At 36.6% G+C, this 27,527-nt stretch overlaps 2 protein-coding genes across 2 annotated transcripts; both read left to right on the top strand.

Annotated features, from left to right (window-relative positions):
- Window positions 1-9,220: 9,220 nt before the first annotated feature.
- Window positions 9,221-12,011, top strand: LOC139191885 (MATH domain and coiled-coil domain-containing protein At3g58250-like). The gene is made up of 3 exons (XM_070812916.1): window positions 9,221-9,342; window positions 9,447-9,601; window positions 11,344-12,011. Exons 1-3 carry the CDS (start codon window positions 9,221-9,223, stop codon window positions 12,009-12,011), a joined length of 945 nt encoding a protein of 314 aa, XP_070669017.1.
- Window positions 12,012-23,888: 11,877 nt separating this feature from the next.
- LOC103418539 (ubiquitin C-terminal hydrolase 12-like) lies at window positions 23,889-25,960 on the top strand. Its single transcript, XM_029099140.2, has 5 exons — window positions 23,889-23,925; window positions 24,151-24,217; window positions 24,327-24,452; window positions 24,536-24,693; window positions 25,707-25,960. Exons 1-5 carry the CDS (start codon window positions 23,889-23,891, stop codon window positions 25,958-25,960), a joined length of 642 nt encoding a protein of 213 aa, XP_028954973.2.
- Window positions 25,961-27,527: the final 1,567 nt, after the last annotated feature.

The following is a 27,527-nucleotide window of genomic DNA, read 5'->3' as shown; positions in this document are numbered from 1 at the left end:
GTGGGAATTCTCTTTTTTTTTTCTTGTTTGCAATTGAGCTCAATATTTATTTATTTATTTATTTTTTAATTTTACACGAAACGATTGTGACTTATTGATAACTATAACAACAACAACAAAGCCTTTTCCCACTAAGTGGGGTCGACTTATTGATAACTAACAATTATAATTTTACCATTTAGTGTTACGGTATAAATGTACTCATCTTCACCTATGAGTAGAGATTTTAGGTTCGATTATCGTTAAATGCGAATTTGAACTACATTATTATTAGTACATTGTAAGATTAAGCACTCTCTTTCTCTTTAGTGTAGATAATATCGTTTGTTAAAAAAAAAAAAAAACAATTACAATCTTAAAAAAAAAAAAAATCATAGATGATATTGGAACCTCATTTACTAGGGCTAACTTGACCAATCTATGATCCCAGACAATTAGCTGACCGTCCTTAATACAACAATAGCTGACCGTCGGGCATGAACAATTCAGGAATTAGAAATGGATCGTAAACTGGATTTCACATCTTCAATCACTAGGGTGTATCGCTGAAGGCTAAGCTGATTCCTTCCCTTGCAGCCAAGCTTCAACTAGTACAGGACTAGTCACATGGGAGCAGGGCCGGTCCAGTCCAGAGATTTTTGAGGCCCGGGACAACGTAAAAAAAAGTGCCCTAACTTCATGTAAGAAAATTATTTATTTTCACACATAAGACATCGAAAAAATTATACTTAGAAAAACATTTCAAACTCAATAATTTTGAAACACGGAAAGACTAATTTATTTTGTATTGAGAGATGGAAACACAAAAACTTCAGGCTTATAAGTAGATAGATGATGAGTTTTGTTTCCATCTGAACTTTGAATGTGTTTTTGAATAAATCATGAGGTGTTTTTTTTCTTATTTACTAACCTTGTCAATATAGGACTAAAAAATAATGATGTTTTCGAGTCTTTAATTGATATATATTATTAATGAATGGGCACTAAATTAAACATTTTGATGACACGTCATATAATTTGCAAATTTGGTCTACGTATTATTCTTTGTTGAAGATTAGACTTAATTGAAATGAATATTTAAAAATAACAACTCACATAGCTACTAGATAGTAACTAAAAAAAAATTAACTGTTGTAAACATTCCTAGAATAAGTGTGATTGTGTAAATCCTATATTAGATTTGATTCTAATTATCCTTTCCTATTACAACTTGTATTACTTGGAGGAGAAGGAATATCTTCTCTCCCTTTACTACTATAAATAAAGGCACAATGTAGGAGGGATAACAACACACACATTCCCCTACAATTCTACAAACACACATCTCTCTCCTCTCTCTCTCTCTGCCGTCGGCCCTAGTCTCTCTGTCAGATAAAAATAGACCATAACACGTTATCAGCACGCTCATACCGCTGCGCTTAGGAATCTGACGTTGGAGATTTTTTTTTTCTGCATCAAACCAGTTCATCCATATCATCACGCAATCAGGTTCTTTCCAAACAACAGCTTTTAACTCGATATTTTGCAAGCCCTGATAGCATGAACATTCACAATGATGCATGACCCAGCTTTACGTTTAACATATTTTAGATTCTACATAAATTGTGTATGCTTCATAATCAAAATTGCTACAATTATGTGAATTTGATATTTGTCATGAATTGAATCTTACATATGTACATGCATTGAAACTATTATTTGCATATGCATCAACGTAAATATGTGATTCATTAAAATTATACATGCATATAATATAATTGAATTGAAAAAAAAAAACATTTTTTTGCGATTGGGACCTGGGTTCTTTAGAACCCGTGACCACCATCCTGCAGATAGGGTCTCCACGCAAGCAGAGAGCATGCAACTCTCCTTGTTCCCAGAAAAAAACCCACGAAGCCAAGCCCCAAACCCAAAATCCCGACACCCTTCCTGGTGTCCCCCGACCATGGCATGGCCTGCAGCCACAGCCTTGAACCTTTGGTTCATATTCTCGACGACGTGAAGTCGTCCCATGTCGACAATTGAACCGAGATTCAACGGAATCTCGTCGGAATTTTTTTGAAAATTCGATTTCAATTTTTAAGGTTTTGATATCACGTCGAGATTTCATCTCCGTCGATGGATACTTGGTTCTCCGACGAACCATGGCTTGCACACACCAAGGACAACCACCTGCAATGGCGCCGTCCTAGTTTTTCCGGCCTTCTTCCTCGGCCAAGCACGCCCAGCGTTGCTGGGGTGTCTGATACCTGCAACCCCTGCGAAAAAAAAGATATTTTTTGTTTTTTTGGGCCAGCCTAAAGCAGCCCGCGCGAAAAAAAAAACAAATTTTGTTTTCTTTTGGGCCTGCTTGATGCAGCCCTTTGTGAAAAAAAAAATTTTGTGGGGTCTGCCCGCAGCAGCCCAACCCCCTGCTCTCCCCGTGGGCCTGTAGCCCCACCCGAGGGTTCTCGGCCTATATTTTTCGACCCCGAGATTTTATTATTTAATATTTTTAAATAATATGGGTTTTTATATTTTCACCCACACTTTAATTTGGCCCTGAGGACCAAAATAACATTCATTCAATTATCATTATACAATATTTTTGCATATATTTGTTGCATATTTGTTTGCATATATATTTGTGTTTGCCTGCAGGAATATATGAACTTGAAGTTCATAATTACTTCGAAACCCGAAGTTTCTTATAAACATGCCTTGTTTGAAAACCTGAAGTTTTCACTTAAACATACCATGCTGAAACCCACGTAGAAAACAGAGTTGAATTTTTGTGCGTAACTTCCTACGAATATGGCCAGAAGCGTATTCTAGAGAAGATGGAGCGTAACCCGAGTGGTCTATATACTACGACCATACGCCCCATAGAATGCCACTATGTGGCCGGCCCTACCACAGGGACCGCGCACGAAATTACACTTTGACATGATCATTTGGGACATCCTGGACGAATAGCGATGCACCGTATACTCAAAACTTCACACGAGCATCCACTAACCCGAAGCTTAGGTTTGATCCATGAAATTGCATGTCAAACATGTTCTATGGGAAAGCTTATTACTAAGCCTTATTATGACAAGATTCGTTCGAATCCTCCCATTTTTCTACAACGGATTCAGGGGGACATTTGTGGACCGATTCAACCTCCCTGCGGACCATTTAGATATTTTATGGTTTTGGTTGACGCTTCTACACGTTGGTCACACGTGTGCTTGTTGTCCACAAGGAACGCTGCATTCTCCAAACTATTGGCTCAGGTTATCAAGCTCAGGGTTCACCACCCAGATTATCCGATCAAATCTATTCGATTGGATAATGCTGGAGAATTCACATCTAAAACTTTTGATGACTATTGCATGTCGGTTGGGGTTGAAGTTGAACATCATGTACCCCATGTTCACACCCAGAACGGCCTGGCTGAGGCTTTCATTAAGCGTTTACAAATGATTGCTCGATCGTTGGTCATACGTACCAAGCTCCCAATCACTGCTTGGGGCCATGCAATATTGCACGCAGCAAAGTTGGTCCGCCTGAGGCCTGTTGCGACACAACCATTTAGTGCCCTTCAGTTGGTCACCTGATGCGAACCCGACATATCGCATCTGCGCGTTTTTGGTTGTGCGGTCTATGTGCCGATCTCGCCACCCTTATGTACAAAAATGGGGCCTCAGCGAAGGATGGAAATCTATGTCGGATATGATTCTCCTTCGATTATTCGTTACTTAGAACCTTTGACAGACGATCTGTTTACCGCTCATTTCGCGGATTGTCACTTCTATGAGACAGTCTTCCCGTCGTTAGGGGGAGATAAGAACGTTAACGTTCCTAATGAACGACGCGAAATATCATGGACGACTCCCACTTTGTCTCATTTAGATCCTCGCACCGCTCAGTCTGAAGCTGAAGTGCAGCGCATATTAGATCTCCAGAGCATAGCTCAGAGCATGCCAGATGCTTTCACCGATCTAGCGCGCGTGACAAGATCACATATTCCAGCTGCGAATACGCCTGCAAAGATATATGTACCAAATGTACGACGGACTACCCTCCTGGAAGCCCGGGACGCCAATTCTGGTGATCCACGTACATTAGCGGCGAGCCAATCATCTGCCCCTACACAAAAGCGTGGCAGACCCCTTGGTTCAAAGGATTCACACCCCCGGAAGAGGAAAACCACGGCACAAGGTCCTGAAGAGCCTACCGTGAATCCGACTATCGCTTACTCATTTTACCCAACTCATGAGGAAATTCTAGATTATGGAAGCGTCCTTGAAGAGACGAATCCTCCTCCCGAGAATCGTGAGATTTCGGTCTATTATGCTAGCTTAGATGATGTGTGGCGTAGAAATTAGATGATTGTCGACGATGCATTAGCATTTGCAGTAGCTACTGAGATCATGTTGAGCGATGACATTGAACTGCGTTCCGTTGATGAATGTCAACGTAGAGCTGATTGGTCAAACTGGAAACAAGCAATCCAAGTCGAACTTGATTCACTTGCGAAACGTAAGGTGTTTGGACCTGTAGGTCCTACTCCTCCACATGTGAAGCCCGTTGGCTACAAGTGGGTTTTCGTTCGGAAGCGTAATGAGAAGAACGAAATTGTGCGTTACAAAGCTCGTCTTGTAGCACAAGGTTTCTCACAACGCCCCGGGATTGACTATGACGAAACTTACTCACCCGTTATAGATGTGATTACTTTTCGATACCTTATCAGTTTGGTAGTTTTCGAAAAACTGGATATGCAGCTGATGGACGTAGTAACCGCGTATCTCTATGGGGATCTTGATACGGAAATTTATATGAAAGTTCCCGAAGGACTTACATTGACTGGTTCAAATATTTCCAAACCCCGGAACACACTCTCAATTCGGCTGAGGCGTTCACTATACGGTTTGAAACAATCCGGAAGAATGTGGTATAACCGTCTGAGTGAGTATTTGACTAGTTAGGGATATGTGAACAACGAACTATGCCCTTGTGTGTTCATTAAGAAGTCACATTCCGGATTTGCGATTGTTGCAGTATATGTCGATGACATGAATCTCATCGGAACTCCTGAAGAGCTCGCGAGAACTGCTTCGCACCTGAAGTCGGAATTTGAGATGAAAGATCTAGGTAAGACTCGATACTGTCTCGGTCTCGAGATAGAGCATTGTTCGGATGGAATCTTAATACATCAATCGAACTACACCCAGAAGGTGATGCGCCGTTTTAATGAGGATAAAGCGAAGTCTTCGAGTACTCCTATGGTCGTTCGTACGCTAGATGCAAAGCGAGATCCCTTCCGTCCGAAAGAGGATGATGAAGAGATTTTGGAACCTGAAGTTCCTTATCTAAGTGCGATAGGCGATTTATTGTACTTAGCTCAATGCACTAGACCCGACATCTCCTTCGCTGTTAATCTTTTGGCAAGATACAGCAATACACCAACACGTAGACATTGGACTGGCGTGAAAGACATCTTCCGTTACCTTAAGGGTACTACGGATTTGGGCTTATTTTATCCCTACGAATCCTCGAGTGATGCTGCACCCTATGCTCATCGGGTTGATTCTCGCCTTGTTGGTTATGCCGACGCTGGATACTTATCTGATCTGCACAAGGCGCGTTCTCAAACGGGTTATGTCTTTACCGTTGGAGGCACCGCAATATCTTGGAGGTAAACTAAACAGACCTTAGTTGCCACTTCGTCTAACCATGCTGAAATTCTCGCCTTACATGAAGCAACTCGAGAATGCTTTTAGTTGAGAGCAGTAATGGGCCATATTCGAAGCTCCTGTGATCTTCATCCCGCCGTTAATGCCCCGACGACGATTTTTGAAGACAACGCAGCTTGCATCGAACAGCTCAAGAAGGGTTACATCAAAGGAGACAATACCAAGCATATTGCGCCGAAGTTCTTCTTTACACATCAACAACAAGAGCATCAGAAGATTGAAGTCATGCAAATCTAATCACAAGACAATCTGGCCGACCTCTTCACCAAATCACTACCGAAAGCGACGTTTCAGAAGCTTGTTCATGGAATTGGTATGCGTAAACTTTCTGAGTTGTAACTTTGCTATTTCTCTTTGGAATTATGTCAAACTCAGGGGGAGTATCTTCTGGATACTTGCTTGATCTTAATGTACTCTTTTTCCCTACGATTAGGAGCATTTTTCCCACTGGGTTTTTGCTACCTAACTAGGTTTTAACGAGGCACCCACCTTGGGCTGGTCATATCCCTGATGACGTCCTGTAGACGTTTCTTTTTACTTTGCATTTCTCACGCATTTTTCCTTAGACTATGGATTTTGTCCCTACTCGGGTTTTTGCCATAGCCTTAGGGTTTTTTAGTGAGACTTACTACTTATGCAAGTTCCTACCTTATTGAGAATAAGCGTTGTTCCTTGGAATCAATGCCGACGAGTCGACTTCCTCAACTTCTGCATGATGCTGAATCTACCTTAAGTATTTGCACACTCAATGGGAAGTGTTGTAAACATTCATAGAATAAGTGTGATTGTGTAAATCCTAGATTAGATTTGATTCTAGTTATCATTTCCTATTACAACTTGTATTACTTGGAGGAGAAGGAATATCTTTTCTCCCTTTACTACTATAAATAAAGGCACAATGTATGAGGGATAACAACACACACATTCCCCTACAATTCTACAAACACACATCTCTCTCCTTTCTCTCTCTGCTGCCGGCCCTAGTCTCTCGGTCAGATAAAAATAGACCACAACATTAACAACCAAACAAAAATTTGTAAAAATTGAAAAGAATAAACATGCACATAGTATTTCGAACTTAAGACTTCTTGTTAATTTTAAACAACAAAAATCATTGTTTCTAATTAAACTTCTTGATCCTTTAACCAAATTTTATAAATTTATACTCTTATAAGAAATTTGTAAAAAATGGAAAGTAAATAAGCACACATGATGTTTTGAACCCAAGACCTCCTCATTATTTTCAAATGACAAACCACCACTTCTCGTTAAATGTCTACATCTTTGAATCAAATTTTATAAATTTATACTCTTATAAAAACATATATAAATATACCACCCTAATAATTTTGGTGCCCCTAATTTTTTTGGACCCTGGATGGTCGTCCTGCCTGCACTGTGCCTGGGCCGGCCCTGCATGGGAGAGCCTACGAGTAAAGAATAAATTGTAGTAATGGTCCATCAACTAAAAATTCATTACCATTGGTTATTCAACTTATCAAAATTTGCAATTATGGTCACTCAACTAAAAATCCATTACCTTTGGTTCCTCAACTTTAATCCAACTGGACAAATGATCCATCAACTTTAACTTAATTGTAGCAATGATCATTCCAACATAACTCATTTTGACAAAATTCTGATGAAATTGACGAAAATGATCATAGCTACACGTTTTGATGAGTCGAAAGACCCCAATTGTAGCAATAGTTCTTCCAACATAACTTATTTTGACAAAATTCTAACGAAGTTGATGAAAATAACCATAACTATACATTTTGATGAGTCGAGAGACAAATAATAATGAATTTTTAGTTAATAGACCATTACTCTAATTTGATTAAAGTTAAAAGACTATTGCTACAATTTACTCGTGAGAAAAAACAACCACAAAGTCACCCAAATGGTTTCGAATCACACCCGTAGGACCTCGATCCCACCCATTGCATTGAAGGCTCCACCTGTATTCAGTTTTAACCAACCACAAGCCTGTTTAGACCAAATGAAGGGGAGGACGGAGAGACTCACGGTTGAGGGGGATGGCTAGGATTGTAGAAATTACTGGAGATGAGAAGCAGTCGTCTGTATCAATTGAATGGGATCTGGAGTCGTACCCTCCCAAAGCAATGAGTTGTGTGCCAGCCATATACCATACTACGACATCATTAGGACCTCAAACTGAGCTTGGAGACAATTTGTAGCATTCTGCAACATCCAGCCATGAATATTTGAGTTACTTGTGTGTGAATACATGGCATGGATTTACTGTTACAGCATCTATGTAATAGTGAAGTTTTTGTGTGTTGAAGTAAGTGGATAGTTGGTAACTTCCGTTACTGTTATACGAAATGTATTAACAACTTCGGAATAAATAATGAGAAATTTTTAGTTATGACGCGAACACGAGTGATACATCATGTGTTTTTATCTAAGTGGTGGGAAATTTTATTTTTTAAGTTATTAAATTTTTAACACACATATCCCACTATTTATATAGCGATACATGGTGTACCACTTCGTGTGACGGTCATACTGAAAAATATCTCATAAATCATAAAGAAATATACAAAACTGAGAGGTAGGATTTCTCCTTCAGAAATGCTAATGGGACTCTCTCAAAAGTGAGATTTTTTTATAGACTTTCAGTCATCTCGCAATTTAAATCAAATTCTCGTGCCAACATTATAAAATATTATGTAAAAAATATAAGATGACAAAAAGTTCCCTTAACATTTGTCGTTTCTCCTTTTTTATTCGCTCGGGACAAACCATTAATTAGGCAGGAAGCAGAATTGTTTTCTCCTTGTTTAAGGAAGAGGAACATTCCCGCCCGTACCATAATATCATAGGAAAACTAATGAAAATGGCTTGAAAACTTTGAGTTTTAATGATAAGGACAAAATAAAGGGTAAAGTGAATAGTACCATGATTGACTTTTTAGTGTAAAAATGTGGTTTTTCGTTAAAGTGAACAGTACCGGGTGCTTTTCGTTAAAGTACCCTATCATCATTTGGTTCATTCATTTAAAATTACTTGAGTGACTCATTGGATTTTGTAATATGAGTGACAGAAGTTGGAATTAGCACAATCAGTATTGATAAATGCTAGTAACCTTTACACTAATTTTTGCATTGGATTTTTGAGAAATGTTAAAGAGACTTTCTAAAAATGAAACTCTCCAAAGACACTCTGCCACTTCATGTTTTTGGCACAATTTTCGTGCCAACATTACAAAACATTGTGCAAAAAAAAAAAAATGAGGTGGGGGAAAGAAACTGGAGAGGTAGAAATGAAAAAGTAAATGAAAAGGTGGCTAGAATTCCCCCTTTACCCAAATGGAGTCGAATGGCAAATATCATAAAGAAATATTTTGAATAAACTGACCGTCTCTCTTCCGGACCATGGTGGTTTGCATCTCCTATTATATGCTCTGTATATATATATATGTGTGTATGTGTGTGTGTGTTTTTATATGTTTGTTGGCTTAAGCTTGCAGGAGAATGAAGAAAGAAGAAGAGGAGGATCTTTGGTCTGGGACATTCACATGGAGAATTTACAGGTTCTCTAAGTTGAGGAGCCATTGGCAATACTCTGACTTTTTCTTCGTAGGTGGTTACAAGTGGTACGTTTTAATAATTAATTAATCGGGTCTCTCCAATTTACAAGCTTAAGATTTTTGTGCTTAATTATATATGATGATAGGTCTTGTGGACTTGCTTTGTTCAGGCAGGTTAGTTGTTTACAGAATAGACAAGAAGATCACTTGTCGCTAGATTTGGATGTTCCTGATGCTGCAACATTCCCATCTGGGTGGAGTAGATATGCCAAATACAGCTTAACCGTGGTTAATCAACTTGATAGCAACAAGTCAATAAAAAAGGGTACGGATCATGTAAATGTTTATTTAATCCTTCGAATTTATGTTCGTTTTCTTCCCTTCTATCTCTTAGAATAGATTGTTTGGTTGATCACTCGTGTCTTCGTCATTACTTCCAATTGTGATGTGCCTGTGATTATTTAAGGAATTAATGATTTTTATTTTTTAACAAAAAACAGTTGTATATTTGGTGTTCTGAAGATCATTATTCACTAGAGCATTATTGTTTTGTTTCACGCATTCAATTTTTTTCTATGTTGAAAGTATTTCTTTTTCTGTTTTGTCAGTATATTTGTGTGTAAATTGGGTACGACTCTTCACGATATTGAAGGCATTTTCAAAGCAGAAATAGAAGTCAAATTTCTTAGAGCTCGTTTGGATGTGTTTTTAAAATGACTAAAAGCATTTTCGGTGAAAATGTTTTTAGAACCAATTCTTAGTAAAAATGCAAGTAAATCCTGGAAAAACACTTAAAAGTGCTTCCTGGAAGAAGCACATAATTGGTGCTTATTGCAGAAAGCACTTAAAGTGCTTTTTAAATCCAAAAATATTTTCTCTAAAAACGTTTTCAATCATTTTAAAAACATATCCAAATGAGCCCTTATTTTGTCCAAGTTAAGGGCTACTCATGAAGAAAAGATATTTCTACTAATTCCTACAAATGTTAGGATTAAAAGGGAGAACTATTCTTCATGAGTAACTTTTAACTTGGACAAAAAAAAAAGAAAAAAAAAAGAAATTTGTCATTCATTTCTTTCCTTAAAATACATTTAATATAATGAATAATTCTATACAAGTCTATCTTCTCTATCAAACGAAGCCATAGTATTAAAAAAAAAAAGATCGTATAGTGTGCAATCCTATCAAAAACTCGACAAAATATATTATTACTTATAAATGAATACTTATCAGTGTGATTAGTAAAGGGTTGATGGCCTGACTCTGAAGTCTTGACAATGTACTCTTTAGTCTTGAATATATTATAATTAGGTATGTAATCGGTTAAAATATTTCCTAGCAATCTATATAAATTGTGATTTTCTTACCTAGCTATATATTTTGTTGTATCATATATTGAGCTTCAATATTTAGGCCCCACTTCTTAGCATGTGATGTATGTAAGAGGGGAGGGAAAACTTTATTCTATAAAAGGGATCTCACCCTCACTTTAGAAAGAAGGGCAAACCCTAGCCTCTAGAAACAAACTTATATGTACATTGTAACTCTCAATTATACATAGTAAAACTGGATCTACACTAGTGCAGACGTAACTTCAACTTGTGACGAACCATAATATATCTTTGTGTTTGTACACATGTATGATTTATGGTCCAATTTAGTTGGTCTACAATCGATAAGATTTTGTGCATCAACATATGTATATATTTGATGGTTGACAACATTTTGTGCATCAACATATGTATATATTTGATGGTTGACAACATAATCGGATGCTTTTAACGTTTTTACAATTCGGCAGGCCTATCACCAATATATTATTCTTTACTTGTAATTAATATTTTTTTATTTAAAAAAATTAAAGAAATAAAGGAACCAAAACTGCGCGCTACGGTGCTTTTGTTCTGTTAGTTTGGTTTTTTTTTATAATTAAATTTTTTTTATTTTAAATTCCTAATTAGCTAGTGGTATTTTTGGGATTATGAATGATTCATCTTTTTTGCGTTTTTTTCCCTCTTTTGCGTTCTTGCTTGGTTATTGTTTTATGGATCCAATTTAATGTTGCAGATGGCAGTGGAGAGTTTGTGGCAGAGAAGAAAAGCTGGGGTTTTAAATCATTCATGCCTCTAAGTGAGCTTCGTGATCCTGATAAGGGGTACCTGGTGAATGATTTATGTATTGTTGAAGTTGAAGTTTCAGTGCGTAATGGTATCAAGATTTTAGATGACCAAGAATCTGGTGAGCTTTTAGATTTTAGGGGTTTAGTACGAATAGAGAGAAATTTTGTTCCGTTGCTAGAGGAGGTTTGTTCGTCTTATCCTTCGTTGATTGAGTGCTTCAAGAAGAGAAGTGCTAGTCGTACGTTTGTTCAATGCGCATTCACAGCTTTGGGCCGACTTTTGCATTTTCTGAAGACTACAAAAGTGAAGGATACAACTCCTGATGCTTGTAAACGTCTTCAACTGTTGTGGGAGGAGCTTGAGACCTTCAAGTTTAACTTGGGTTGGCTTGAGCCACACGTTCAATCTGTTCTTGTGATGAACAAAAGGGCAGGAAGAGTGAATAGACTGAGAGAAGATGTGGATGTTTTGGAGAACGAAATAAGAAGGAGAAGGGCAATGCTAGCTGCATCCGAAGCTGATCTTCAGGTAGCAAAAAGAGATTTGGCAGAGGCAGAAGAAGAGTGCTTCAACAAGATAGATATGGATAGTGAGTTAGGGTATCCCTTAGCTTAATTTATCCTTGGATTTTCTATCAACAGTAGTCTCTCACTTGATGCAACTACGTAGTAAAACATGGAGGGTTATGCATTTTGAAACTTAAATCAGATCTGACTATGAATTGTTTCGTCTTTTTGTTTTTACTGAAAATATGACTTTAGTTTCTTCACTTACAACTCGACATAAGTGTTTTACTCGAATAAAACTCATTGACTAGATTTCACATCAGTAAATTCATTAATTATATTTGACTTTACACATTTAACAATATTATGTCTAAAATACCCCTATTTGAATGTTTACAAAAAAAAATTAAATTCATTTCCTACTATATAATCTTTATTAATTAATGAAACCCTCTTTGTCAACCAAAAGAGGGTGAAAAGACTACTTAGTCTTCTATTACACAAAAAAAATGATGGGCAATAATGTAATTTTCACAGGTCCAAATTTTACTATTTTTTATTGAAAACTCACCTACAAATGATGTTAAAATACCTTCAATATTAAAAAAATAAAATAAAACAAAAAACAAAAACCTCCTACTCCCCCACGTTCTCTCTCTCCCTCTCTCCTTCTCATTTTCTAAAAAAATGTGTTCATACACACAAAGTGTTTAGACAAATGCTAGTAACAATAAAACATGCCTAATATATGTAATAACACATGCTTAGTTTAGTCAATCAAATTATATTTTAAATATAAATGTAGGTAAATTATTTCATGGAAAATAATTTACCTACATAATAAAGCAAATCCCAAAATACATGGAAAATAATGTACCTACATACAAAATAATATTATTTTATTCAATACGAGTTTAACTATTATTTGTACATATAATAATAAAATGTGCCCAATATATATGATGATACATACAAAATAAAATACCTACATAATGAAAAAATGTTATTTGATTCAAAATTAATTTACTTATAAATAAGGCAATTTTATATTGATCCAAAATTAGTTTACCTATTATTTGTACATATAATAATAAAATGTGCCCAATATATATGATGAAACATACAAAATAAAATACCTACATAATGAAAAAATGTTATTTGATTCAAAATTAATTTACTTACAAATAAAGCAATTTTATTTTGATTCAAAATTAGTTTACCTATTATTTGTACATATATATTATAATAATAAAATGTGCCCAATATATGTAATAATACATGGAAAATATATTACCTACAAAATAAAAGAACGTTATTTGATTTTGACACACCCCGACCGGAATGTCCACTAGGACTCCGAATCGAGCTGTGCTGGACGACACCTAGAAGGTGACGAAGCCATAAAGTATAGTGATATGGAAAATGTGAATAAATTTAAACCTAATAATGCTAAAAACGAGTACACTGTGAGCGGGAGTGAACCCATTTCACATGTGACGTCAAAGCATAAGTAAAGTACAGTAGTGTGGGTAAGGATCATACCCTCAGAGGTAGCCACCTATACTGAAATTCGCTAAGAATCCTCGTTGATACGAATTTTCAGCAGCTAAAACTTGGAGGGGCGAAAAACAGAAAATGTGAGTGGGCAAAAACAAAGCTTTTTGAAACCATTTCTCTTTCCAAAAATAATAACTCCTCACTATAAAACTTGTATACTTTTCCAGAAAATAATAATACATATTGTGAAATCCCGTTCCTGGATTTCACTGTTATCACCTACATATTTGTATTATTGAGATTTTATATTATTTCTCGAGAATTTATTTAAATTTATTGAATTTAAATTTTAATTAAATTAGTTATTAACGTTTGAAGTTTGGGACATTTTAAAAATAAATAGAAAATCTGGAATTCTCTTATCAAATATGGTTTGCCACATTGGGTGGCCCAGATTTAATGAAAAGGAAAATGGATGGTGGAGATGCAAAGGAAAGGACTTGAAAGAGGAGTGGAGAACATGGGCACTGCCCAATCAGAAATGAAGAAAGGAGGGAAAGGAGAGAAAAAAAAAAGAGGGAAGAAAAGGGAGAAACGGGTTCGTACGACCCGTGGGTATTGCCGGCCACCCATCTCCATTTTCCGACGAATGTCCGACGAATTTCTTCAAACAACCCCTTGGAAACACTCCCTTGACCTTCCCTCTACATGTTTCACCCTAAAAATCAAAGGTTTTGGACTTGAATTAGGGAGAAACCGCACTAAGGGGGCGACGGGTTTGTGTGTCAAATCTCCCAAATCCAAAATGTTTACACCCAATTACCACCATCAAAAGACTTCCCTTGAGCTCCTGAACAAATCCCAGGCAGTGGTGGAGACGTCGGAGCAAGTTTGGAGGTCGAATTGGAGCACACCCAATTCTAGGGTTCTTACGGGTTTTAGAGAAATTGGAGCACTTCTTGATCAAATTGGACTTTGTCACAGCTATAAAGTTTACTCTACTCATTGAGATCTTCATTTCTGTAATTTTTAGTAATTTTTAAAAATAGTTGAATTTTCCGGCAAATCGGGGCGGCCGACCGCCACCCGCGGCGGCGCGTGCGGCGGCGACCCGGCCAGCGGGCCGACGATGTCCTTTTAAGTTCAATTAGATGCCCTGATTTCATAACTGACATCCTTATGTTATGGTTTGATTGTTTGAACCTAATTTCATTACGATATGTGGTTAGGTCAAAATGTGATTCGACGATCCGACCGTTGGATCGTCACCAAACTTTAATGCGTCATAGAATGTAATATTTAAGGATAGTTGGAACTGACGGATTGGGAATCCGACGTACGGATCTTCCTGATTTGGATTTCTAAGTTTGTAAAATCAAATGTTGGTCTCCAATTGAAATTGTAATTAGCGGGGATCCGACCGTCGGATCATGATGAAATTTTGGTAGGTTGTTTTAGAAGCATAATTTGGACTTTAGAGGTTACGGATCTGAAATCCAATGTGCGGATCTTCCATATTGAATTGTGTGGAATTGTGGATCCTACCTTTGACCGAGAGTGACTTTTGGTCAACATGTCTCCAAACGTTCTTAATACTAAATTTAGTACTATGAGAGACTTAAGTGAAGTCTAGTGGACTTCCATTGGTTGGAGAGTGACTTGAATATTTGTGATATCGTTATTACTTTAATTGTTTATGTTAAAATCATTTATGAATATGAATTCGTCTTATAAATATGATTTCTATTGAAATGTGATTTTCATATATTTAGCCATAGACTTATGTTTATTAAACATGATGTGGCTTGTGTACTGATGATAATGGTGAATATGTGTGTTTAATTATTTCTAGTAATGCGAATGATAAGTATGATAGATTTTATGGCAATGTGATCTTAGAATCCTATTAGAAGTATTTTGTAGAACTTATATGCTTGTGAGACTTATTAGTGGGTGGTCATGAGAAGTGGATATGGTAGGTGACTACGTTGTAAGTATAGAGGGGATGAGTGTTAGATATATTTGGTACATTCAGTGGGTACCATATCCATATGATTCCGTTGAGTGATGATCCAGAATCGTATTCACCTTGGGTTTTATTGAGTTTAGATTGACATAACTTCAGAGATGTAGGCTTCGGCCGAACTGTGTCGCTCTAGCTCGGCATTCCGATGAATTGTATGTGTTATTGATGATATGGTTATTGGCATTATTGATTGATGTGATAATTGGATGGTGTTGGAATGCATATGTGAGGATGAATGACATTATGTCTAGAGATTATTATTGTGCTTATTTAAATGTTCCTTGAGGTGCCACATAATTGAATTGTGGTGTTATGTTGAGGCCTAGTAGTCTATGTGATGAATGTTCGAGAGTAGTGAAATAGTGAAATACGAATGGCTTGATCCCTATTGAGGGTACGTAGGCAGTCTAACGAGAAGGTTAGATGCAGCCACAAAGCATACAAAAATTATTATGAAATTTGGACCTTAAGTGGCCTTATTTCATATCCTAGAGGCGGGGTATGTTAGAAGTTCGAGTATTCAGTGACGTCACGTGTCGATCCTGGGCGTAGGTCGGGATCGGGGCGTGACACATACGTATATAGAAATCAGGCTTGAGAGCAATGAAAACCAAAGTATGTGCCATGTCAAGTATCTTAGCAAATAATATGCAAGCCAGGTGCTGTGAATCAATATAAAATGATATGTCAACCGGAGTCACCTAATGTGACCTGTATGGCTGAACCTATAGCTCATAAACCAATTCCTGTACACGAGTCGGAACCACCTATTATGGTATGTACGATAAGGCTAGATGTAAATAAGTACGTTCAAGTGCTATGATCACATGAAGGCTGTGCGATAAATCGCGGGTTACCTATGAGTCGAAACCACCTATTGTGGTATGTATGATAGGGTTGTGCACCAAACTTGGATCCAAGGTGAGCGTGTGGTGCGGGAGGTGATTATCACGTGTAGTACTGTGCCCTGGCCACGGGCGGGAGCACTAACACCGGGGTGTAGGATAATGAGCTCTAAATGCATCTACATATAACCATACACAATGCAACCACCATTATCATAATCTACTCACCTGAAGCTTACTTGGGCCTCATCAGCATCATTCAATAGTATGCAAACTATCCTAATGCAAATACTAAAATATAATGCATCCTTGACACAACATTTAAATCTTAAATTCATTTAAAAACAAATTTTGGAAATCGTAAAGCATATATATATAGAAAACAAAAGCCCACTCACCTGAAGTCCAAGCTACAACTCCCTAGCACAAACATCGAGGCGTCACGAACAATCGGCGCCTTGAACAATTATCAAACCACATCTTAGAATCCTTATCAATAGAACATGTAACTCACATAAAACACATCCTAAAATTTCGTTACGATCCAACGGTTGGATTTCCGCCAATTGCAATTTCAAGTGGTGGTTAACGTTTTATTTTACAAACTTCCAAATCCAATACGGGAAGATCCGTAAATCAAATTCTCAATTCGTAAGTTGCTAATATCCTTAAATATTACGTACTATAAAGTATTCAATTTTCGTGACGATCCAACGGTCAAATCGTCGATTTATATCAATATTAAGTAACGCACCTTAATCAAATTAGATTCACAATAATCAAATCACATCATATGGATATCAAATCTGAGATCAATATATCAATTTAACATGAAATGGCATCGGCGGCCCGCTGGCCACGCGCCGCCTCGACTCGTCGGAAAATTTAACTATTTCTAAAAATTCTCAAACTTCACAGAAATGAAGATCTCAATGAGTGGAGCAACTTTCATTCCTGTGACTAAAGCCAATTTGGCCGGAAAAAGCCTCAATTTCACGAAAACTCGTCGAAACCCTAAGTTTGGGTGTATTTTGATTCGTCCTCAATTTGAACTCCGACGCCCCCAAAATTTTTTAGGCTTTGTTCCTAGTCTTTAGAGGAGTGTTTTTGTGGTGAAGATCGAATGTAGTTCATTTGGAAATGAGCGGATTATCACCAAGAGTTCCACGGCACCGTCGCCGCCATACCCCATAAAACAGCCTTATTTACTTCGAGCCTTTGGGTGGTCAACTAAGGAGGGAATGTGTGATGGTGTTTGTAGGTGGTGGGAGGTCGTAAAATGCAGGAAAATGGACGGAAAACCAGTCAAAATTGTAGTAAAGCCACGGGTCACAACCGGGTCAAGGGGAACCAGTCGGGTTCCTCTCCTTCTCTCATCCTCTCCTTTCTCTCCTTTCTCTCCCTTCTCTCCTTTCCCATTGGCCACTCTCTCCTCCCTTCACTGTTTGGTCTGCACCCCTCCTTATCCTCATTTCCTTTCCATCATAGACACACACGTGGCATGACCAGATTTTGCTCCAAAAATCTGGCACATTTAAGAAAATAATTAATTTACTAAAATGCTCCTGACTTTAAACGTTAATAACTCATTTATTATAACTCCAAATCGTGGTATGTTTGCGCCTACATGTCCGTAGCGACGGGTACTATGAGGATACACCAAGAAAATAAATCTTACATGTCATGACAAGATGGTCAACACAAGTCAATGCATTCGCCTCGAAGGGCATTTTCAAAGTTTCACATTTTAAAATTATAAAAATCGTAGTTTTTGGGGACGGATCGTTACAAATTCAATATTAATTTACCTACAAAATATACATCATTGCTCATCATAAATTTACATATAGGTAGATTAATTAGTTAATATATGTTTGAACATATAGTAGTACTATATATATATATATATATGTAGGTATGTATGTTAGGGGTAATAATATGTGCAATAACTATTTGTTCATTGTAATTAAGGTAAGTAATTACATTTATTGATTTGTTTTGAATATTGTGGTACAAGTTGTAAATATTTTGTAATAATAGGTTAATTACTTCTCGACTTGGTAATCATTTTCAAATTGGGTTTTATTTTGATGTTTGTAACTAGGTGGGTTTTTGTTTAGGAAATAAGAGTTGTAAGGGTCTATATCTAAAGAACCCTTGTTTTTATTTCATCTTATTTTAAGTAGGGTCTCATGAGTTTTAGGCAATGGTGTGCGATTGATTAAACCATATATTAGTTCAATTATAATAATTAATTCTCGAATCCACATCTAAGTGAGTCAAACATGATATCTCCCACTTATTAAGTTATATTTCTAGTGACAAAATAATGTTAGACTTTAGTTTAAAGTAATCGAAACCACGGGAAGGCTGCACTTAACTAGCTTCAGAGTGAGATTTCAAACTGTGTAAATTTGAGAGGCTAGCTAGAATACTTGCATTGTTGAAGGAAAATTTAGAGAGCAAGGGTAGGAGAGGGACGGCAAGAGAGAGGAAGGGACCTCATGCTAGTTTGTAATCGCTTTTTGTATCTTTTTGGCCTTATACCTTTATTTATACTAATCACATGAGTACTTGCCCTTAGGGGTGGGCACTCAGAACCGAAAACCGAAACCGAAACCGAAACACGAACCAAATCGAACCGCACCGAACCGTTTGGTTTTGCAGTTTTGAAATGGTTTTGGTTTTGAAACCAAACCGCAACATAGAAAACGGTTTGGTTTCGGTTTTGGCTTTTGAAAACCACACCGAAACCCAACTGCATCGCACATATTAATAAACATTTAATTAAATGTCCATATTATATTTCATGTTTTAATTGGTTGTTTGTTAGAATCCATACACTTAGTATAGGACTCAACCACACTAGAATATCATCATTCATCACTTTCTTTCGTTCATTAACTTGAAGGACCTTTGTTATTTTATACCATCTCACACACATATATGTACAAGGGTGGACTAATCTTGTTATCAAGAGTCGAACAATGATCTAATAAAGTCCACTCATTTGAAGCATGATATCACATATTCGAGTATCAAAGTTCATGTTTAATGAATTCAAATTTATTCAACTTGTTTTATGATAAACATTGTAAGGGACACCCTTTTGTTGCACAAACATGTTTTAATATCACAACTACATGCAACATGCTAATTGTTTAAATAACAAATGTCTTTTTCCTATTGCTATTGGGAAATGCTTATTAATATGTTAAATTGCAAATTGTACATTTTTTCTTAAAAACCAAACCGAAACCGTTTGAAACCACACCGAACCGAACCAAACGGTTTGGTTTCATTTCGGTTTTGGCTTCAAAACTGCAGCAAACTGAACCGCAAAAAATTTCGGTTTCGATTTCGATTTCACTCAAAACCGCATCGAACCAAACTGTGCCCACCCTTACTTGCCCTATAAGTAATACAAGTCACAAGGGGATTCGATTCCCCAAATCCTATTGGAATCCTACTTCTAAATTTACACAATCACACGTCTAAATTATATTAACTACTACATGCATGTATTTATTACACCATGGCTGCAATTGAAGATAAGATGAGAGAAAATCGATTAAGATGGTTTGGACATGTGAATCGAAAACCTATAGATGCTTCAATGAGAAAATGTGATTATGAGACAGAGACTCAAAGAAAAAGGAGGAGAGGAAGACCTAGGAAGAATTAGAAAGAGGGAAAAATTAGTATCCGGTCCCTAGTTACTAATGTTCATGGACTGAAACCTTATTAGTTTTTAGATTTTGATCTAAGTCCCTATCATTAATGTAATAATGAATTTACATGTTAGTTACATAAGTTTTTAAAATAAAAATTAATAATTAATTTAGAATTTTAATACTCACCCCTTTATTAAACTCCTAACTAATTTTCAATTAAAAACATTTCCGAAATAAATAAAAAAAATTAGAATAAGTTTGTACCCATTAGCTTTTTAAAAAATTGTTTTCAATTTTTTAATCTTATATGTACCCATTCATGTAACTTTTTCAAATTTTTAATCTTAAGATTAGGCCTAGCAATTCCTAACATGACCCGATAACCTGACACGACACGACACCAAATTAACAAGTGTTCCGGTTGACACGATAACGAATCGGGTCGTTATCGGGTAACCCGATAAACAACTGTTAAGATAACGGGTTGGTTCGGGTATACGCGTGGATAACACGATACACTTTAAGCAAAATATTAATTTTATAATTTTATAACCCTAAAAAAAACTATAATAATTATATATATATATTAATTTAACAATTTTATACCCCTAAAAACTATAATAATTATATATATTAAATTTAATTTAAAAAATTGGTGACCATTGGATCGGCTGAGATTTAATCTCAGCCGTCCATTGTCCATTAGGTTGGAGGCTACTATATTTTTATTGTTTTATTTCTTTTCATAATTATTTTGGTAAACTTCTCATAATTTGAATGGTTTTTAATGTTTGGTTTTTCTATACTTAGTTTATGCGGAAGAGAGTTCTGATGTGGAAAACATTACTGAAAACATCATCAACATAACTCTTGAAGGCAATAGATCAAGCCAAAGTTCCAATATAATTTCCTCATGACGATCCATGAAAATTGAGGATTTTGTAAAAGGAATAATATGCAAGCTTTGAGTTCCATTGGCAATGTTTAAATTTTTGAGAAAGGCTTCACAGCCTTGAAAATAAAAACTCTTTCATTTTGCATATAAGGGCACATTTAATATTTTGTAATAGACTAGTAGTGTATAGATGTTTTTTTATTAGGCTCTTATTTTCGAGTGTAGATGTAGTACTTAAACGACAAATGTGTTTTAATGTTTTGAAGCAATATTTATGTGGCAATGTGTGGTATGTGCATATTTAAGAAAAAAAAATATTTTTCTTAAAGGGTCGGATCACTTTACCCGTTGGGTAAAGTGACCCAACCTGTTAAGGACCCGTTAAGATAACAGGTGTTACACGAAAACGACAAGAATACGACAGACACGATCCGTTTGCCAAGCCTACTTAAGATGTACTCATTCTTAAATATACCAATTTGTTATATGTAAAATGTACCTTTTTTTTATATAAAATCTATTCAATTTTTTTCTAATTTTTTGGTTAATTTTGATGAATGTACCAATGTTTACACACACACACACACACACACAATAGTATATTTATATTTTAATATTTTTAATCCCACAAATTATGGGTTTTTATGTAAAATCTCATTAATATAAACAACTATAAATTTCAATTTTTAATTTAAAAAATATAGTAACATACATAAAATAAATTATCATATTAATTTCAGGGACTTCGATCAAAAATTGAAAACCAACAAGGTTTCAGTCAAAGAATTTTCATAGCTAGAGACCGCATCCAAAGTCTCTCTAGAAAGAGACCTTAAGAAAAATCCTGGAGTACTTGGAGCTTAGGGAAAACTTGGCACAAAACCGAGCGTAGTGGCGTTTTAGGATTCATACATTCGACTCCACTTAGTGGGGTTAGGCTTTGTTGTGTTGTTATCATTCAATTGTCAGATACAATTAATATAAATATAATATTAATTACAATCACCAATTGATTATCAAGATGATGATTATATTAGTTTTTTATTTAGACCCAGTCAATGGCATAACCCCCCCCAACTATTTACAACTTTAAATATAAGAGTAATACTGTTCGCGGCAAGAATTTCCGTCGGGGATGATTTCCTGGCCGACGAGCACACAGCTCCCCTGGGAGGTTGGCGCCGGTTGAGGGCTGCTGTCGGGCTTCTGCTTTCCTGTCGGGCTTTGTCAGGCAAGTCTCGTCGGGCAAGACTCGTCGGGCAAAACTCTTCGGGCAAGGCTGAAAGAGAAGGACATCGTTAACTTTGAGAGGTGCCTTTGTGGGGCCTTAGGTGTAGGCCTTGAGGCTCACAATCAAGGTTAACATTTTGGTGCTCAGGCGTGCCACTGCCATCTTCATTATGGCAGATGTCGAATAGATGTCAAGTTTTAGTTGTGAATATGCATATGCCCGAGAAACCGTGTTAGATATAACAGGTGCCTTTGTGGGGCCTTAGGTATAGGCCTTGAGGCTTCCTGTCAAACTAAACCAGTGCTTGAGCATATTATATTTGGTCTTTGTGGTTGTCGGGGTCTTATAACTATTATATTTCTGATTATCCGAGTTTGAGAGGTAGAGCGAACCCAAATAGGTGCCTTTGTGGGGCCTTAGGTGTAGGCCTTGAGGCTTCCCATTAGAGTCCGTTCTTATACTCAAACCATCTAGACCGCAGAATAGAATAAACCCAAATAAGTGCCTTTGTGGGGCCTTAGGTATAGGCCTTGAGGCTTCCTATCAGAATCCATTCTATACTTAAGCGTTCTATAATAATCATGATATAATAGAAATAAAACCAAAAGGTAGGTCGATTACTTGCGCCCCAAGTAACTTCGGACTTCTCGTTTATCAAGGATTGTCGTGGATGGGTTAAGTCCACATAAAGTTCTTTTTTATGCCTTGAGGCCAAGGACTTTTAAACTAATCAGATTTACATGCCTGAGGACTTAGGACTTGGATTTGATTTAAACACTGAAGATATATTCAAATCGGATCCAAGTACTGAGAACGCTTTGTCATTGTGATTTTACTAGAAACAACTTGCATATAACTGGAAATATACAACATATTGCTAGACTTTAAAGAAAGAGAAGACAAAGACAGAGCAAAGCAGGTCGGGCAAGATTAAACCTTATCAATTAAGGCTGATCGTCTTGCAGGTCCCTATCTTTGTAGTTCTGTCAAAGGTCTGAAAGCTTAGAGGGGGAGAGGGGAAAGGAGAATACAAAGGGTGAATCGATACTACAACTTGTTCGAACAAGGTAGCAGAGCTATTACAGGGGTTGGGAGAAAAGATTATCCCGCGGGGGATGAAGGCTTGGGCTGACTACAGCTTCGTTTTGAAAGGAAAATCTGGCTTTTTGAGCAGAGTTTGTGCTTTTGTTTGTTTGATTGAGTGTCTTTATTCCTGTCTTCTCTTCCTCCTTTTATAGACGACTCGATTTGGCTCCTGTAGCGACAGCTTTGCCCGAATGCGGTCTGAGGGTGATGACTCATCAGCTTTATTACATGTAATGCCACCATAAAGTACTTTATGGGCTGTGCAGTCTGATCAGTCTACACCACTTGGTCCTTGGGTAGGTAGGCAAGTGGCCCTTATGAATTGTATCAAGTCAGAAAAGGCCCTTTCCTGCTTTCCCAAGTTTCGGCCGGGCCTTGATCTTCTATTCCTCCAGGCCTCCTTTTGGGCCGACTCCATCCTTGGGCCAAAAATCAATTTTTAATCCAAACAAATACTATTCTTACTACATATTTGTACCATCTTTCTAATAAATGTGGGGATCACCAATATATGTCATTAACTAAAATTAACCAATAAAAACATACATAAACCAATAAGAAGAGAGTTAAAGGCATACGATAAATTATAAGTAAATTGTGTGCAAACTAGTTGTGGAGGGTAAAATAGGTATGAAAAGTTCACTCCGATTTTTTGAAACCCTAAATTACACTATAAGAATTGGGCTAAAATCAACTTTTTTATTACATTAAATAGGACGATGCTTTACCGCAATGCCGGAAGCAATGAAGCTTATGCAACGTGATGCATGTTCTATCTCTATTAATCTACTTTGCCACTAACAATTAACAATTTAACTTACTAACGTAATCGTTTAAAAAAAATTATATTATATATAAGCATTGTAGCTATCTTATATGAATCAAAATCACAATTTTGGGCCCACTGTGGACGGCCTACGATTTAAAACAAGGACTTAGCGAAGTATATAAGGTCTGTCAAATTCTATTATTTTTATTCACTGGTTTTATCAAGACAATCTCTCTCACTATCTCTCTGTTATATCTCTCAAGAATCTCATGACAGATTCGTTAGTTGCTAGGTAAGTATGTAGTCTCTGTTAATTATGTATCGGCTGTAGTCTACTTGTTTATATTCATACATTATACATTTTTATTTATTTCTGGATTTGATGATCTTGGTATGTATAGAATGATCAAGAAGGTGGAAGAGGAGGACCTTGTGTCTGGGACATTCACATGGAGAATTGACAACTTCTCTAAGTTAAAAAAGTACAAGCATTTCTCTGACGTTTTCGTTATTGGTGGCTATAAATGGTACACTTGGGTACTTGAACTTATAAGCTTAGTTGTATGTATAATTGGTTGATGGGTTTAGGGTTAATTGGTTTGATCTGCAGGCGGATGTTTATATATCCAAAGGGTGACAACGTCGATTACTTGTCCGTGTTTTTGGACGTTCCAGAGACTAAGACATTGCCATATGGGTGGAACAGATATATCAAGTTCACCATCACACTCGTTGATCAATTTGATACCAGAAACTCAGTATCAGAGGGTATCTTCTCCACTTATCATATTAGTAGCAGTTCGAATTTTAACCTAATGGTCTTGCCATTCACTCAAGGCAAAATTTGTTAAATGGAATTTAGTGATTCTTATCCTTACCCATATTTTTAGTTTCTTTTTAACATCGTACTACAAAGCTTTGTCATTTTTGTGTGCGTCCTCTTGCTTTTAGTTTTTTTCTTTAACTTCTTACTACATAGTTTTGTCATTTTGTTGGGGTGTGTGAATGCGTGGGCGGGCGAACATGCTTGTGTGAGTGCGTGTGCGGGCGAGCAGACATGAGTGTGATTGTTCGTGCATGCATGTAGTCATCGTGAAATTTTGTTTCCATTGGAAGATTGTATTCACTCATGGTGATTTCAAAGCATGCATTTGATGCTTTAAGTTTTAGTGCAAAGTTTAACATATTGGAGAAATTCTAAAATCAGCATATAAGTTTGAGCTTTTGTTCAAAGTATGTTACATGTTTATCCTCTACTAGATAATTTGAGGGAATCATGTGTACTATTAGTTTTATTTGTACCAGCGATATTGCAAGAGGAAAAATCAAAAATAGGACCTCGGGTGCAGCGATAAATGCTTACAAGACCGTCACTTTGTCTCCATGTTCTTGAGTTCTGAATTATGTGTCTCAACTAGCTTTTCCTCTAGGAACATCTGGAAAAGTTCCAACTTCGAACTCCCTCTCCCAGTTTGATAAGGTACAATAAATTAAAATTTTAGTTGTAGTGTAAAAAAGAAAACTATGGGCCAAGTTAAACATATGTCAAATCTATGCTCCAGCTGAAGGTAATTAGTGTTTGAAAGTATACTATATATAGTCAATAGCGTAATTTAGATAAGCTTTCAAGTTTTAATTAGAATGTTTGTCTCACATGTGTTTGAACTGTGTTTCTTACCTGTTCTGTGGATCCATTGGAACTTTTACAATCGAAATGTCCTCTTCTATAGTTTATATGGATACATTAGCATTCATAAATATGTATACTTCTGATTTTACAGAAACGGAACATGTGTTTATGGCAAATACGGCTGACTGGGACTTTGCAACACTTGTTCCTCTAAGTGATCTCCACTGTCTTGATAATGGGTATCTGGTGAATGATGTGTGTATTGTTGAAGTTGAAGCTTCAGTTCCTACCGGTTTTAGGAATTTAGAAGACCAAGAAACCGGTGATCTTATGAATTTTAAGGGTTTAGGGCGAATAGAGAAAAGAGGTCGCACTTGGTGCGATGGCAAGTGCCTTCGCCCATGAGCGGTAGGTCTCGGGTTCGAGACTTGGGAGCAGCCTCTCCATAAATGGGGGTAAGGCTAGCCGACATTCACCTCTCCCAGACCCTGCGTAAAGCGGGAGCCTTGTGCACTGGGTACGACCTTTAGGGCGAATAGAGAAAACTTTTGTTCCAATTCTAGAGGAGGTTTGTTCTTCTTATCCTTCCTTGATTGACGGCCAGATGAAGAGGAGTCGTACCTTTGTTCAATGCGCATTCACAGCTTTGGGCTGAGTCTTGCATTTTCTGAAGACTACAACGGCCAACGATATGAACGTTGATGCTTGTCAACATCTTCAACTGTTGTGGGAGGAGCTTGAGGCCTTCAAATTTGACTTGGCTTGGCTGGAGCCTCATGTTCAATCTGTTATTGCTATGAAGAAAAAGGCAGGAATAGTGAATAGACTGCAAGAAGATGTCGATGCTTTGAAAAACGAAATAGAGAGGCGAAGGGCTATCCTAGCGGAGGCAGAAGCCGTTCTTGAGGTAGCAGAAAGAGATTTGGCAGAGGCACAAGAAGAGCATTTCAGCAAGATAGATATGGATAGTGAGCTAGGCTATCCGTTATCTTAATTCTTAGAGAATTTTCTCTTAGATATAGTCTCTCTGAAAAAGTTATGCAGTAAAACTTGAAGGTTCAACTTTGAAACACTAATCTAGCTCTGGATTTAATTTGTTTCATCCTTTTTGTTTTTCGGTTTAGGTTTCATCTAGTTTTAAGAATACGAAAATTTTGCAATTATGTTATGGGATTACAAAACTTGTTATATTGCTATCATGCTTAATTTCCTTTTCAAGTGTGATTGGTTTTATAAATGTCTTGGCCCATAGATTATGGCTTAACCCAAATAAAATGGGTTGAGCTTGATACTTTTCCATAAAACATTTCTCCATTTATGAGAGCCTTCTGTTCGAATGTTAAGAATGAGTTATCAACTAATTTATTTCCTTTCGCCTTAATATATATATATATATATATATATATATCGTTGTATAAAAAACGTGGTATTTAATGTTAGTTTACTTTAAATATTTTTGGCATACTATGACCAACAAAGTTGAAAAAATACGGAGGCACAAAGAATTGGGCTTTAGGCCCAAATAAAACAGAGTCGAACCTTCTAATATTAATTTCGTCTGATCCGCTTTCCTTTCGACTAATTTGATATTCATTTTTACTTATAAAATGAATATACATAAATATAGGAATAAAATGAGTCTCTAAATTATAGAGACTCGTCGGATATTTGGTATATGTACCCACATATGGGAACTATGTAGAGACTAAAATGGTGGACTCAAAATGACTATTTAAGTGAAAAAGTAGGTGTGGATCCCATTTACATGGCCTTATCTTCTTTTTTTTTTCTTTCTTTTCAACCGTTTAAAATGGAAAGTTTATATTGATTCTTGCTTTTTAAAATTTTTTACCATTGGGATCTTCGGTTCCAATTAAATAACCATTTCAATTGAGATTACTCTCCCATGTTGGTTTTCAATTGTTTTCTTTTCTCTATTCATATTGCATCCGTTAAAAGATTACTAGTTTCA

This window comes from Malus domestica, chromosome 02, assembly GCF_042453785.1.
Source record: "Malus domestica chromosome 02, GDT2T_hap1".
In the NCBI taxonomy this organism is placed as follows: Eukaryota; Viridiplantae; Streptophyta; class Magnoliopsida; order Rosales; family Rosaceae; genus Malus; species Malus domestica.
The sequence above is the reverse complement of the archived record's forward strand: the minus strand, read 5'-3'. Positions and strand labels throughout refer to the sequence as shown.